At 61.0% G+C, this 15,759-nt stretch overlaps 1 protein-coding gene across 6 annotated transcripts; it reads right to left on the reverse strand.

The window, feature by feature from the left end:
* Nucleotides 1–902: 902 nt before the first annotated feature.
* csnk1e (casein kinase 1, epsilon) lies at nucleotides 903–15,501 on the reverse strand. Of its 6 annotated transcripts, none has more exons than XR_016093923.1 (12): nucleotides 15,283–15,501; nucleotides 12,111–12,206; nucleotides 11,147–11,257; nucleotides 10,310–10,458; nucleotides 9,271–9,499; nucleotides 8,691–8,861; nucleotides 6,527–6,675; nucleotides 6,253–6,439; nucleotides 5,698–5,837; nucleotides 4,503–4,575; nucleotides 3,241–3,924; nucleotides 903–3,128 (listed from the first exon to the last, which is right to left on the reverse strand). XR_016093923.1 is itself a non-coding variant. In XM_088930880.1 (12 exons), the coding sequence occupies exons 3-11, from the start codon at nucleotides 12,184–12,186 to the stop codon at nucleotides 4,543–4,545; spliced, it is 1,245 nt and encodes a 414-aa protein (XP_088787006.1). In that variant the 5' UTR covers nucleotides 12,187–12,206; nucleotides 14,109–14,230; nucleotides 14,518–14,775; the 3' UTR covers nucleotides 3,204–3,924; nucleotides 4,503–4,542. The 6 variants fall into 6 exon arrangements, 4 of the variants coding, with proteins under 4 accessions (XP_088787006.1, XP_088787003.1, XP_088787004.1 ...); XR_016093922.1 differs by having other exon boundaries at nucleotides 903–3,170; XM_088930880.1 differs by lacking the exons at nucleotides 903–3,128; nucleotides 15,283–15,501 and adding exons at nucleotides 14,109–14,230; nucleotides 14,518–14,775 and having other exon boundaries at nucleotides 3,204–3,924.
* Nucleotides 15,502–15,759: the final 258 nt, after the last annotated feature.

Genomic DNA, 15,759 nt, shown 5'->3' on the forward strand with positions numbered 1-15,759 from the left:
CACAGGGGTCATTCTGCACCAGTAACCCCCCCGGGAGAGAGACAGTGGTCATTCTGCACAAGCTGCCCTGCTCCACACAGGTCAGGGAGGAGAGACAAAACTGTTTCACCAGGTGAATTAAGGAGGAACTTGAGAGAATCCATATTGTTCACATCCAGCTTAGTTTAACCAGGATGCCAGGGTCAGCACCCCAACTCTCACTGTCCCGGGATCGTTAGTGACCAGCGCTCAGGCCACCAGGGTTATTACCCCAACTCTCACAGGTTGGACGCCAGGACACTGGTTTGAAAAGTGTAGTCCAGTTTGTCCTGGTCCATGAATCAGTTTGAAAATGGATGGACAGCATTATAATCCAGTGATCAATTAAAGGACCTGATGTACTCAACTAAGGAGTCTCGTTATGAGCCGAAATGAAACTGAAAGCAATCAAGGCAGCTGCAATTGATTGATCACACTGTCACAGGCCTTCAGAGCCGGGTGTCAAACCGTACTCTCAGGTGTCGCGTCTGCTCTGGCTCTTGGGCCAACCTGAGGAACCAACGCTTTTCTCAGACACGGATACGGGTTTTCTCAGGTCACTCCACAGACCACTCCCTCCATCAGAGCTGCAGTGACCCGTGAATCTCCCCCCAGCCTGCTCACAGGAGTCGGACCCGTGCAGTTAAATAATCAGACCCACGCCAGAGAGCTCAGAAACCAGAACCGTCGGGCACAGAGCCCAGGAATCCTGCCGCAGAAATTCCAGAGGTGAAGGTAACCCACAGAACAGCCTGGTTCGAGACGGGAGACCCCAGACCTTGCGAACAAGCCCAGACAAGGAGTGAACATCTACAGCAGTAGGAGACCGCACCTTCACACAACAACAGAGAGATGGAACAGAAAGACTCCAACCCACACAGGAGTGACGTGTCTGTATTTTTATTACTTCATAAAATATACACAAATACTGTTGTAAATAAAGTGTTAAAGAACTGTACAAGATCTCATTACACAATACAGAAAGTGTGCCTGATCCCCCCCCTCCCACACACACAGGAGGAGAGTTACACTGCCACTGGGTCACTAAAAACCAACCATCGTTAAAAAGAGTAAAACGACGCCCAGCCCACGACATCAGAAGAACTGCCTGATTCCCGGACAGCTGCAGTATCGGAGAAGGGGGAGTAAAATTAAGGGATAAAATCCGTCATTGCTGAGTCTCAGCAGGTATTTCCAAAGCTCTGTTAAAGGGGACATTTAGGATCAGAAAGCGCCTTTGCACTTGGATAGGGATGCTGGAAAACAAGCAGATGTATTCCAGTGCTTCAAGAGCGAAAAGGTTGCCAAATATGGCCCCGCCAACCCACCCAGGACACGCCCATCAGGTCCCTAGGACACACCCACCCACCCCTCTCCCACACTGAGGGTGTGATGACCAGTATAAACGGGCAGGATGCACTGCGGAGCGAACGCAGAAAACTCCCAGAGGGCACTGCACACCAGCGACGACAGCACCGCACCAGATCAGCTCAAAATCCGAGCAAGATCCGGTCCGCACGGTCGCTATTATTATAAGATTGCACACGAGACATCTTTTTTTTAGGGATGTTACATAGGGACCAATCGAACTCCCAGTGAGGAATCAGAAATCTACTCTTAATGAATGAAAATTACAGAGATCAGAGGAGGGGTAAGATATCATGGGGGAAAAACCAGGGGCAGCTTGTCAGCACAGTGGGTTAAAGTCAATTTAAAACGTCTGGTCAACTGAAACACGGGGCAGGAAGTGGGAGCAGCCCCAGGGCTGAGAGACAGGGACCAGTACCCTCAGGGCAGAGCACTGGGATAACACCAGCAGGAAGGGCACAGAAATCCCAGACTGCGAACCAGCCCCCACGGTAAAGATGGAGGAGCGAAGACGGGGTCCGTCCAGGTCCCGGGCGGCCTCCCCTCAGCTCACCGGCAACCGAGCCGTAACTCCCCACCGAGAACCGCCACGCGCTCCCGGAGTCCGCCGGCAGGGAGGAGCCGCTGCTCCCGGAGGAGCCCAGTGCCGGGGGTGCTGCACGCCGTGGGAGAGCAGCCATGCCGGCCGGCAATCCGGCTCACCTGACCGCCGTGTGGGCGCCGACAGCGGACAATGGACAAGGTCAAAGGGCAAGGGAGGTGCAGGGGAGGAGTGACCCCCCCACACACACACACGAGTGGCGGGACCCGAGAACAGCAGGATCGGTGACCCGGATCACGAGCAGCACAAGGGTACAGATCTCATCGCCCGCGCGCTGCCAGGCAGGAGCCATCTTACCCTCGGTCTCCCACCGCCTGCCGAGAAACCGCAGCGCCCCCACGTCACGACCCAGACAGCAGTGTAACCACCTCCACAAGGGGAACGAGCTGCCCCCCCCACTGGGGTCAGAGCCCCCCCCCGCGAGCTCTTCCTACACGACACCTTAGAACGGCCGTCCACAGTTTGGCTTTGACACAGAGGAGAAAAAAAATATTTACAGTGACGTAAAAAAATTCCATTCCACCCCTTCACTCCCCTAAGCCCCCACACCCCGTCCCACCCCCCCCGCCAAAAAAAATATTTAAATTATAAAGTCAATAATAACAATCACGATCATTAGAATAGCAATTCTCATCGGAACATCCCGGCCCGGAAATGGTACGTTCCACCCTTTTGGATCAGAACCTCATCTCTTGGCAGAGCGAGTCCGATATTCTAACGGCAAGCCGTCTGGTCATCGTGTATATAAACGTGTGTGTGTGTAAAAAAAAAACAGACATCTTGATCAGAAGCTTCACGTAGCAGTGCCCCCTCTCCCTCCCGTGGGGCAGCAGGGGTGGAGAGGAGAGGAGGGGAGAGGAGCCAGTGAGGTCCTGCCCGCTGGGCTGCACTGCCGGTCTCTGCCAGTCTACAATCTTCCCCTCTGTCGGCCCCCGGACTGCCGCCCGCCCCAGTAAACTTCCTACGTCACCTGCTCTGCAAAAAGCCATCATGTCTGGCGGTCAGACGTCCCTCTGAGGAGGGGAGAGGGGGCAGGGCTTCATCGACGCGCCATCTCCACCTCTGCCCTGCCCTCTCCACCCTGCCACCCCCTCTCCACCTCGCCATCTCCACCCTGCCCTCTCTGCCACCCCCTCTCCACCTCGCCATCTCCACCCTGCCCTCTCTGCCACCCCCTCTCCACCTCGCCCTCTCCACCCTGCCCTCTCTGCCACCCCCTCTCCACCCTGCCCTCCCTGCCACCCCCTCTCCACCTCGCCATCTCCACCCTGCCCTCCCTGATGTGCCACCTCCTCAGCGGACTGACGCTACAAATAAGTGCGCCAACACCTCCCGTCCCAGCGCCCAGCGCCCGGCTCTCACTGGCTCTCTCCCCGCCTCGCCCTCGGCACGCACGAGCGGCTGACCTCTTGCCCCCTGCCCCTGCGCCACGGAAAAGGTGAAGGCAATAAAAAATAAACACACGCGTGTTGAAAAGATGTGATGCTTCAGGGACGTCACGATAACTTCGAAACGTTTCTAAACGTGCCCATGAGTATACACACACACACACACACACACACACGGAGACTAGCACAGACATGTCCCGAGTTTTCCCTGAAGTGTCCGTGAACCGTCCCACTACGAGCACGAGCAGAAGGAACCTACTTGGTGGTGTGGACTGAGCCCCCCTCCCGGCACCCCCAAGACTGCAGCAGATGGAATGAAGATGGGCGGGGGTGGGGTGGGGGTCCAGTCACCATGGAAACGGGGTGTTCTGGGGGGGTTGTTGTGAGCACGAGACGGAGGGGCGCGGGGGTAACCCCGGTCTCCTCGCCCCCTTGGCATGGGAGCAGCGGCCTTCCCTTCCACTTCCTTGTCCTCTTGGCAAAAGTTTTTTTTAAATACGAAACAAAAACAGGGGATAATCCCTTGAGGTCCACACCACGGCCACAGCACTGCAAGACAAAGGCACAGGCGGGACGCGGTTACCGCCGCAGCTCGAGCAGGGAGCCGCGTCCACACACAGGCTGCTAAGGAACAGGTCAAGCTCTAGCCCATACTGGAAGGAAAAGAAAAGACTGGACACTGACAGGCACTGGGCTCGCTGGACAGGGGACAACAAGAGACACTGGACACTGATGGGCACAGGGCTCCCTGGACAGGGGACAACGAGAGACACTGGACACTGATGGGCACAGGGCTCAACGAGAGACACTGGACACTGACGGGCACTGGGCTCGCTGGACAGGGGACAACGAGAGACACTGGACACTGACGGGCACAGGGCTCGCTGGACAGGGGACAACGAGAGACACTGGACACTGACGGGCACAGGGCTCGCTGGACAGGGGACAACGAGAGACACTGGACACTAATGGGAGCACAGGGCTCACTGTACAGGGGGCACTGATGGGGACACAGGGCTCACTGGACAGGGGACAGCGACACTGGCCAGAGATGGCCACAGGTCGGCATCCTGGCCTGTGAAAGTACATGAACACTGGGCTGTGGGAGTGCATGCTGGGAACCTCACCTGCCGGTTTCCCGCGGGTCTGGCTGGCCGGGGGCAGGGCTCACTTCCCCATGTGCTCAAACGGCATGCTGACCTGGAGAGCAGGAGAGGAAGGGAAACTCTAGTCCCAGTAAGAGCAGTGCAGTCGCTCGGGCAGCCAGTCCGCACTCCAGTACCAGTAAGAGCAGTGCAGTCGCTCAGGCAGCCAGTCCGCACTCCAGTACCAGTAAGAGCAGTGCAGTCGCTGAGGCAGCGAGTCTGAGGACCAGTCCCAGTAAGAGCAGTGCAGTCGCTCAGACAGCGAGTCCACGCTCCAGTCCCAGTAAGAGCAGTGCAGTCGCTCAGGCAGCCAGTCCGCGCTCCAGTCCCAGTAAGAGCAGTGCAGTCACTGAGGCAGCAAGTCTGAGGACCAGTCCCAGTAAGAGCAGTGCAGTCGCTCGGGCAGCCAGTCCGCACTCCAGTACCAGTAAGAGCAGTGCAGTCGCTCAGGCAGCGAGTCTGAGGACCAGTCCCAGTAAGAGCAGTGCAGTCGCTCGGGGAGCGAGTCTGAGGACCAGTCCCAGTAAGAGCAGTGCAGTCGCTCGGGCAGCCAGTCCGCACTCCAGTACCAGTAAGAGCAGTGCAGTCGCTCAGGCAGCGAGTCCACGCTCCAGTCCCAGTAAGAGCAGTGCAGTCGCTCAGGCAGCGAGTCCACGCTCCAGTCCCAATACACCAGTGCAATCGCTCGGGCAGCCAGTCCGCACTCCAGTACCAGTAAGAGCAGTGCAGTCACTGAGGCAGCGAGTCTGAGGACCAGTCCCAGTAAGAGCAGTACAGTCGCTCGGGGAGCGAGACTGAGGACCAGTCCCAGTAAGAGCAGTACAGTCGCTCAGGGAGCGAGTCTGAGGACCAGTCCCAGTAAGAGCAGTACAGTCGCTCGGGGAGCGAGTCTGTGGACCAGTCCCAGTAAGAGCAGTACAGTCGCTCGGGCAGCCAGTCCGCGCTCCAGTCCCAGTAAGAGCAGTGCAGTCACTGAGGCAGCGAGTCTGAGGACCAGTCCCAGTAAGAGCAGTACAGTCACTCGGGGAGCGAGTCTGAGGACCAGTCCCAGTAAGAGCAGTACAGTTGCTCGGGGAGCGAGTCTGTGGACCAGTCCCAGTAAGAGCAGTACAGTCGCTCAGGCAGCGAGTCCCAGTAACGCGCAGTGAACCAGGCAGCAAGTCCGCAGCGCAGGTACCTGTGACGTGGAGATGCGCGAGGCCTCCTGTCTGGCTGTCAGGTCGGAGGAGGAGACGTTGGCCGGCGCCCCGCGGTGTAGCCGCATGCTCACCTTCCTCTCCCGCTCTGCCCGCGAAATCGCCCGCGGCGACGTGTTGCCTAGGAGACAGACGCACAGTCAGCAACGCACACAGAAGACCGGCTGTCTTCCCGTATCTGCTGCAGAGGCCCGAGTACCAACCGCAAAACCCGCAGGCGCCCAGTAAAGTCTGTCACCGCCAAGAGAGCGCACCCAGGCCCGTCAACCCCACCCGGGAGTGGCCTGGCCCAGGCTCGAACCCGAGGCGGCTGGATCGCAGAGGGAACGAGCTCTGACGAACCAGGACGTTTTTTTTTAAAGCCACGCTCTGTCTTCTGCGTGCGAAGGAGTGACGGGCTGGGAGCTCGGCGGAAACCCTCTCGGGAGCGACGAGGAGAGGCAGCCATTTTTAAAAGCTGTCGATGAAGCATGCACGCCTGCAGAGCCCCCCCGCTCTCGTGCCCCCCCGCTCTCGTGCCCCCCCCCGGCCCTCACCGGCCTGCTGGATGCGGGAGGCGGGGGTGGATATGGCTGGTTCCGGCCCGTTCCTGACCCGGTTGGGGGCTGGGGCGGCGGGCCCCGGCGGCAGGGCCCGGGCCGCCGACCCGCGAGGCGCCCCTATCCTCTCGTCCCGCTCCTCCCTGCGCTCCCTCTCTCCGTCCTCCGCCGTCCGCCCCGCGCCCTGCCCGGGGGAGAGAGGGGTTAACGAGGGCGTCCCGGAGCCCGGCGCCGGGGGATCGGGGAGGTGGGGGGACCGGCGCGGACTCACGAATTTGAGCATGTTCCAGTCGAAGACGTAGTCGTAGGAGAAGCCCTGCCGGTGGAACAGGTTCCTGAAGAGCTGGCGCAGGTACGAGTAGTCGGGCTTGTCGTCAAACCGCAGGGAGCGACAGAAGTTCAGATAGGTGGAGAACTCCGCTACAGAGAGAGGGAGACGGGGTGAGAGAGAGAGAGAGACGGGGCGCAGGATGGGACCGTCACAGGACCGCGTGCAGGACGGGACAGTCACAGGCCAGGGGGACGGGACGGGACAGGACAGGACAGTGGGCGGGACGGGACAGTCACAGGGCAGAGGGACAGGACGGGACAGCATGCGGGGCAGGGGGACAGAACCGTGTGCAGGAGAGGACAGTCACAGGCCAGGAGGACAGGACCGTGAGCAGGACGGGACAGTCACAGGCCAGGGGGACAGGATCATGGGCAGGACGGGACAGTCACAGGCCAGGGGGACAGGATCATGGGCAGGACGGGACAGTCACAGGCCAGGGGGACGGGACAGGACAGGACAGTGGGCGGGACGGGACAGTCACAGGGCAGAGGGACAGGACAGGACAGCATGCGGGGCAGGGGGACAGAACCGTGTGCAGGAGAGGACAGTCACAGGCCAGGGGGACGGGACGGGACAGGACAGTGTGCGGGACGGGACAGTCACAGGGCAGAGGGACAGGACAGGACAGCACAGCATGCAGGGCAGGGGGACAGGACCGCGTGCAGGACGGGACAGTCACAGGCCAGGGGGACAGGACCGTGAGCAGGACGGGACAGTCACAGGCCAGGGGGACGGGACGGGACAGGACAGTGTGCGGGACGGGACAGTCACAGGGCAGAGGGACAGGACAGGACAGCACAGCATGCAGGGCAGGGGGACAGGACCGCGTGCAGGACGGGACAGTCACAGGCCAGGGGGACAGGACCGTGAGCAGGACGGGACAGTCACAGGCCAGGGGGACGGGACGGGACAGGACAGTGGGCGGGACGGGACAGTCACAGGGCAGAGGGACAGGACGGGACAGCATGCGGGGCAGGGGGACAGAACCATGTGCAGGAGAGGACAGTCACAGGCCAGGGGGACAGGATCATGGGCAGGACGGGACAGTCACAGGCCAGGGGGACGGGACGGGACAGGACAGTGTGCGGGACGGGACAGTCACAGGGCAGAGGGACAGGACAGGACAGCATGCGGGGCAGGGGGACAGAACCGTGTGCAGGAGAGGACAGTCACAGGCCAGGGGGACAGAATCATGGGCAGGACGGGACAGTCACAGGCCAGGGGGACGGGACGGGACAGGACAGTGGGCGGGACGGGACAGTCACAGGGCAGAGGGACAGGACGGGACAGCATGCGGGGCAGGGGGACAGAACCGTGTGCAGGAGAGGACAGTCACAGGCCAGGGGGACAGGATCATGGGCAGGACGGGACAGTCACAGGCCAGGGGGACAGGATCATGGGCAGGACGGGACAGTCACAGGCCAGGGGGACTGGACCGTGGGCAGGACGGGACAGTCACAGGCCAGGGGGACAGGATCATGGGCAGGAGAGGACAGTCACAGGCCAGGGGGACAGGACCGTGGGCAGGACGGGACAGTCACAGGCCAGGGGGACAGGACCGTGAGCAGGACGGGACAGTCACAGGCCAGGGGGACAGGATCATGGGCAGGACGGGACAGTCACAGGCCAGGGGCGGGACGGGACAGTCACAGGGCAGAGGGACAGGACAGGACAGCATGCGGGGCAGGGGGACAGAACCGTGTGCAGGAGAGGACAGTCACAGGCCAGGGGGACAGGATCATGGGCAGGACGGGACAGTCACAGGCCAGGAGGACAGGACCGTGAGCAGGACGGGACAGTCACAGGCCAGGGGGACAGGATCATGGGCAGGACGGGACAGTCACAGGCCAGGGGGACAGGACCGTGGGCAGGACGGGACAGTCACAGGCCAGGGGGACAGGATCATGGGCAGGAGAGGACAGTCACAGGCCAGGGGGACAGGACCGTGAGCAGGACGGGACAGTCACAGGCCAGGGGGACAGGATCATGGGCAGGACGGGACAGTCACAGGCCAGGGGGACGGGACGGGACAGGACAGTGGGCAGGACGGGACAGTCACAGGCCAGGGGGACGGGAAGGGACAATGCGCGGGACAGGGACTCACAGGGATATCCTTTGCACAACACCTCGATGGGCGTGGACATCTTCTTCTCACTGATGCGCTCGTACTTCTGCCGCTTGGTGGCGGCCTTCAGGCCCTGCCAGGGCAGGGAGCCCAGGTTGAAGTACATCAGCACGTAGCCCAGGGACTCCAGGTCGTCACGCCGAGACTGCTCTGTCAGAGAGAGAGGGGAGGGGGGCGGGGAGTGAGGACCGGAGCCCAGGCAGGGTGGGACTTCCTTGACTTCCCCCTGCAGGCTCGCCTCGATGACACCCTCTGATCAGAGCTTGATCCCCCTTTCGCCCTTATCCACATAGCGAGTCCCTATGGCCACTGTGCCCACTCACCACCACCCCGAGTGGGCGTGTCCAGCCGCAACATCCCTCCCCCTCGAGTGGGCGTGTCCAGCCGCAACATCCCTCCCCCTCGAGTGGGCGTGTCCAGCCGCAACATCCCTCCCCCTCGAGTGGGCGTGTCAATCCCATGTTCCCCTCCTCCAGGTGGGCGTGTCTTCCCAACATGCCCACCCCCCCCCGCCCCAAGCATGCAGCAGAGCGGGTAAAACACTAGCCAACGCGCGCACCGATGCCCAGGTGGGTGTTGATGGAGGCGTAGCGGGCGGTGCCCGTCAGGTTCTTGTTCTCGCGGTAGGGGATGTGCTGGTGCGTGCGGGCGTCGCGGTACTTCTTCGCCAGGCCGAAGTCGATGATGTACACAAGGTTCCCCTTCTTCCCCAGCCCCATCAGGAAGTTGTCCGGCTTGACGTCCCGGTGGATGAAGTTCTTGGAGTGGATGTACTCTATACGGCTGATCTGGGGGGGGGGGGGGGGGGAGGGGTGCAGGGGGGAGTGAGGGACACGGGTTAGGATCCGCAGGAGGAAGAGGGGAGAGACGCAGGAGGAAGCAGAGGGGGGGGAACGGAGAGACAATGGAGGAGGGAGCGAGTCAGTAACAGCCCAGGATATGTAAAAGCCGGCCAGTGAATCAGCAAGCAAGGGACCGAGTGTGCGAGGGGAGGAGGAAAGATGGAGGCAGGAGAGCGAACAAGTGTGCAAGAGAACAAGTCCGCAAGGAGCAAGCGTACAAGTGAACAAGCGTGCGTGGGGACGGGGAAGGGAGAAGGGAGCCAAGTGAACGAGCGTGCAAGTAAATAAGTGCAAGATAATCAGTGTGCAAGGGAACAGGGAAAGGAGCGAGTGTGCAAGCACATAAGCGTGCAAGAGAATGAGTGTGCGAGGGAACAGAGGAAAGGAGAAGGCAAGACGGTGAATAAGTGTGCAAGGGAATGAGTGTGCGAGGGAACAGAGGAAAGGAGAAGGCAAGACGGTGAATAAGCGTGCAAGGGAATGAGTGTGCGAGGGAACAGAGGAAGGAGTAAGCGTGCATGTACGCGAGGGGGTGGGAAAGGAGAAGGTAGGCAAATAAATGAGTGTGCAAGGGAATAGGCATTCAAGAGAATGGGAGCGTGCGAGGGGACAGGGTAGGGAGGAGGCAGGACAGTGTGTAAGAGTGCAAGAGAATCGGCGTGCGAGGGAACGGGGGAAGGAGCGAGTCAGCAAGCGTGAGCAAGCGCTAGATGAGCGAGTGAACAAACGGGTAAGCGAGTGAAGGGGTAGAGGTACCATCTGGTCAGCCAGCAGCAGCACAGTCTTCAGGCTGAACTTCCGGGAGCAGAAGTTGAAGAGATCTTCCAGGCTGGGGCCCAGCAGCTCCATCACCATCACATTGTAATCCCCCTCCGCACCACACCACTTGATAGAGGGAATCCCCACTGAGAGAGAGACACAGGGTTAGTACACACTGACTGGACACTCCAGTACATGAACACTGCACTGAGAGAGAGAGGGGTTCATACACACACACTGACTGACTGGACACTCCAGTACATTAACACTGCACTGAGAGAGAGAGGGGTTCATACAGACACACTGACTGGACACTCCAGTACATGAACACTGCACTGAGAGAGAGAGGGGTTCATACAGACACACTGACTGGACACTCCAGTACATTAACACTGCACTGAGAGAGAGAGGGGTTCATACAGACACACTGACTGGACACTCCAGTACATTAACACTGCACTGAGAGAGAGAGGGGTTAATACAGACACACTGACTGGACACTCCAGTACATTAACACTGCACTGAGAGAGAGGGGTTAATACAGACACACTGACTGGACACTCCAGTACATGAACACTGCACTGAGAGAGAGAGGGGTTCATACAGACACACTGACTGACTGGACACTCCAGTACATGAACACTGCACTGAGAGAGAGAGGGGTTCATACAGACACACTGACTGGACACTCCAGTACATGAACACTGCACTGAGAGAGAGGGGTTAATACAGACACACTGACTGACTGGACACTCCAGTACATGAACACTGCACTGAGAGAGAGGGGTTAATACAGACACACTGGGTGAGACAGGTCACCCCTGTCCAGCTCACCTCCTCCCTGCATCATCTTGTAAAACTTGCTCTCGATGTGGAGCTGGGGGTGCTTGGTCTTCACACACTCCAGCTTGATGGCCACCTCCTCCCCTGTGGCAATGTTGGCGCCTGAAACACAGCGATGGAGAGAGGCTGACTGACTGAAGGCAAGCTGGGTGCCACAGGCCTCCCGGCTGGGACCCCTTCCCTGTGGAGTTTGCATGCTCTGTCAAAGAGGGTCTCCCACCTTCCAAAGGCATGCAGTCCAGGCTGATTGGGGTTTGTGTGTGTGAGCCCTTCGAGGAACTGGGATCCCCTCACAGTGTGTCCTGCCCTGCACCCTGCATTTCCCTCCACCTTGGGGTTCCCACTCTGGCAAATACATAACCCCTGTGCTAAAGTCCCCGCACTGGCTCCCTGTGCCTCGTCTGAAGACTGCCGTGAAGGGGGTCCCTTCCCAAGCTATTCCTGCACCCCAGCCTCCTGCTGTGCCCCCAGGCCGTGTGCCTCTCTTCCCAACGAGAGCAGGAGTTCGGAGCCCCTGGAAACCTCTCTTGAAAACCCCTCTCTGAGCCGCGGGCGTGAAGACTCGAGGAAGTGTTCTGCACACGTCTTGGCTGAGCTTGATGAAGTCTGTCTCTCCCCGTCTCGGCAGCACAGTCCAGTGTAAATATGGCTGTTGCTACGGCTGTCTGGCCCACCAACCCCCCCGAAAACAGGCTCGGTTTACAGCCACTCGGGCCGCCTCCATCAGCAGCAGCAGCAGCAGCAGCGTCCCAGAGTGAAAAACAGGCAGGGGTTCTTTTAAAACCTTCACCGACGACAGACCAGGATTTCCTTTACATTTAAACCCGGAGAGCGACTGCAGTTTTATTGGGAACTATCTCTTAACAAGAGCCCCCCCCACAAACCCCCTGACCCTGTGCAGCAGGACAGGAAGAGGAAGGGCGGGCCCGGCCGTGACCTCTGACCTCTGACCTACCCAGGTAGATGTCCCCGAAGGAGCCGCTGCCAATCTTCCGGCCCAGGCGGTACTTGTTCCCCACGCGCAGCTCCATCCTCGGGCTCCGCGGACTCGCTGGGGGGGACAGGGACGACACACAGTTAGCAACACCCCAGGAACCTCTGAGCCCCAAAACCAACAGGGACATCCCAAAACAGGACACACAGTAACACCCCGGGTACCAGTTTGACCCACGACCTCTGAGCCCGGACCCGGGGAACCCCAAAACCAACAGGGACGACACAGTAACACCCCAGGAACCTCTGAGCCTGAACCTGGGGAGCCCCATAACAAACAGGGACGTCCCAAACCCAGGTACCCAGTACCGGCTTGACCCAAGAGCATGGAGACAGACAGTCTCCTCCGCAGATGCCCGAGCTCCCAGTCACCCCAGACCCTCAGATCACTGGGGTCTCCGGGCCTGGCACTTCTCCGAGGTCACCCCGAATCACTCGTGACAGGTTGGCCAAGACATGCGTTCAGCTCAGGGCTGAGGACCTACCGCCCGTCTCTCGGTTATCTACCACACTGCCCCCCCCCAGCTCAGCTGCTGCGGGGGCGTCGGAACCGGGCGATCCGAGGGGTGCCGGGCTGGGACCCGGCCCGTTCCCTTCACTCCCGCTGGCCCCTCGCAGACCGGACCCCCAGGACTGAGGGCGCCCAGACTGGGGGGAGCGGAGGTGCGGAGGTGAGCCAGGGAAGACGAGGTCATCACCCGGAGGCCGTGATCCCGCCCGCCAACGAGACGCGCGGAGCGCCGAGCTGCTGCAGCGACCGGACGGTGGGAAGAGCTGCAGGGGGGGATCCGGAGGAGGGAGAGACCGGGAGCTCCGGAACACGGCCGGGGCAGCATACACACCTCGCTCCAGAAAGACCTGTCCGGGCGAGCGTCGACGTCAGGCCCTACACCGGGCACACGGAGAGAGAGAGAGAGGACCGGGCCAGAGCGGACAGGACAGGACAGGACAGGACAGGACAGGACAGGACCGGACGTGCTTGGCGTCCGCGAGATCTCGGACATGCCCAGCAACACAGCACGACCCCCAGTTTGGAACAAAAACCCAGCCAGGAGGGATAGCCAGGCGTACGGGCGGGTCAGAACAGGACCAGCGCCGGTCCAGGAGAGCCCCAAACCAGCAGGTGTTTGAGGTTAGAGAACCGGACCGCCGGCCACAGGAGGAGGCGTTCAAAGCCGTTTTAGAGGCGACCGGGGACCCCTCTTGCTCCATTAACCCCTCCCTGACACAGAGGGGCCAGAGGCCGGGCCGTCCAGGAACCGCTGTTCCGAAGCCGGACTGGACCGGGGCGCCAGGAGCCCTGCCGGCCGCGAGCACGGCGCTTCCGGTCACAGACACCCACTCCCCCCAAAAAAACACGGTAACAACGGTCCACTGCGACGGTCCGCTCCCTATCAGGGCCGTCTTCTCTGCTAATACAATTAGGAACCCCCTCCCCCTGCCCCCCTCCGGGTCCTCTGGAAAGGGGATCGGCGACACGGGCCGGCGGCCGGACTGGAGTCGCCACACAAAGGCGTCTCCCCCCCCACCCCGCCACCTCCTGCTTTCCCGGTCGCTTTCCGGGAAGACCCGGCCAGACCGTGAAGCCGGGGGCCTCACCTTCTCACAGTCCCCGACACGCGAATAAAACAAAACCGCGGCGAACAACGACGACTTATCGACAGGAGCGTCATGACACCGCTCCCGACCGGACTGCGCCGGCGGAGAAAGTGCATTTGCGCGGCGGACCCCGAGAAACAACGGTTTTGAACAGGACTACCCATGACCGCAGCCCGCCGCCTCCTTCACCGGAGCCGCGAACGACGGGAAACGCGCCGGTAACGGCGACAGCCATGTCGCTACCGGACAGTTATTTCCGCCTCGGCCTCTTTGTAACGCCTGAGCCATTACGAACCTACACGGAGCCCCGTCTCCGCACCGCCGGAGATAACGAACCAAACCCCCCCCCCCCAATAAAAACCTTTTTTTGTTGTTGTGGTCGTTCCGCCGGCTCGTCGTATAAAACCAGGCCAGCCCTGCCGAGATTAAACACTGATCTCCCGAACAGCGAGCGCAGTCGACTTCCGATCCGGGCTGGAGCGCCTGTCGGAGATGGTGGGGTTTATTTTTTTTGTTGTTGTCGTTGTCGTTGTCTACGGGGGATCCCGGCTCCCGAGAATAACGCCGAGCAAAAGAGACACGCAGGCAGGCCGGCAGGGAAGCAGACGCCAGAATAAACGCTGACAGAAAGACCCGTTTCCCTTTCTTCCCGGAGGCCGTGAATTGTAACCAACACGTACTCCTCCACCAGGCCGGCGCAAGGCTCCGGCTACAATGTCTCTCCTCCCCCTCCCTCTCTCTCTCTCTCTCTCCCCTTCCCCACTACAAACCTCCGGTACGGCTGTCAACAGCAGAGGGGCATCTGTCTCTCCAGGGCCGTGACGACGCAGCGCGGGGGCTCGGGCACACAATAGCCGGGCCGGACCGCCGAGCTTCCGGACGGACGAGTGTCCGTGACAGCGGCGCCCGTGTTCCCGCACGGCGAGCTGACGCGGTTTTGTTTTGGTCGGGTTTTTTTTTTCCCTCTTCCCTTCACCCCTCTTTTCTAGCTTGGCGTCGATATCGCCGACTGGCAACTAGAGACGAGCGAGGGAGGAAATCACTGGTTCTGTTTGTGCTGGGGGAAGGAGGAGGGGAAGGAGGAGGAGGAGGAGGAGGGTGGGTACTCCCCGGTCCTGTCGGAATAACACCATCACAGGGGCTCCGGCGGCCGCAGGAGGAAGGACCGGGCTCCCTGGGCTCGAACCCGCGGCTGCGGCCGTGCGCACCGGTTTAAAAGGCTGCGCTATCCGCTCCACCCGCCTCAACCCTGCGCCCTCGCCGTGCAGACCCGGCCCGGCTCGGCTCGGCTCGCCGTCCCCCGCTCGGACAGCTTCCTCTCCCGCAGAACAGCGCCCGGGGCAGCAGACGGGGGGTCTGCAGCCGCGCCCTTCGGCTCCGGGACGCTGTCACCCCCCCCGCTCCAGCTCAGCGTCCCCGTCTCTCCCCGCACCCCGGGTCCGGTGCCGCCGACTCCCCGACCCAAACACGAACACCTCCTCCCCCCCGGCGCCTTTCCGCCCGGGTTTCTGCGGGCTCCCCGGCCGGCCCCTCACCCGATGGTGGGTTATTCCGGTAGCGGGCGCCGCGGCGGTGCTGATCCGGCGGTTGTCAGTCGGACTGGGCCGTGGGCAGCGCTGGATGGGAGCGGATTCTGGCGGCTCTCATGCCCCAAAGGCGCTCCGCCGCTGCTGCGAGTCCCTGCGTGCGAAGAGCCGAGCGCCTCTCTCTGTCTCCCCCTCTCGCCCTGTTCTCCCCTCCGAGCAGCAACATCCACAACAGCGATGATGTCATCCAGCGGCTGGGACGCGACCCGGATCGCCTTAAAGGCGCAGCGCGCCTTTCTTCCCGGACAGAGGCGGAAGTGCAGATTGCTGGTCCTTACGTCGTCGTCCCCGGCCCCCCGGATCTGGCCCAGTATATTTGCAGGTTTTTCATTCTCGGGCAGCTTATAATCGGCTGGGCCAATGGGTCAGCTTCTCTCAGCTCTGTGGGTCCTGGTGCTTAAAAAAGGACGAGGATGATGAATGAGG

The sequence above is a fragment of the Atractosteus spatula genome, chromosome 13, assembly GCF_055471065.1.
Source record: "Atractosteus spatula isolate fAtrSpa1 chromosome 13, fAtrSpa1.hap1, whole genome shotgun sequence".
Taxonomy (NCBI): domain Eukaryota; kingdom Metazoa; phylum Chordata; class Actinopteri; order Semionotiformes; family Lepisosteidae; genus Atractosteus; species Atractosteus spatula.

Coding starts and splice junctions, on each gene's coding strand:
- csnk1e (XM_088930877.1), bottom strand. CDS start 12,186: ATGGAGCTGCGCGTGGGGAACAAGTACCGCCTGGGCCGGAAGATTGGC. Junction 9,500..10,309: donor TGCTGCTGGCTGACCAGATG/GTACCTCTACCC, acceptor CCCCCCCCCCAG/ATCAGCCGTATAGAGTACAT. Junction 8,862..9,270: donor CAACACCCACCTGGGCATCG/GTGCGCGCGTTG, acceptor TCTCTCTGACAG/AGCAGTCTCGGCGTGACGAC.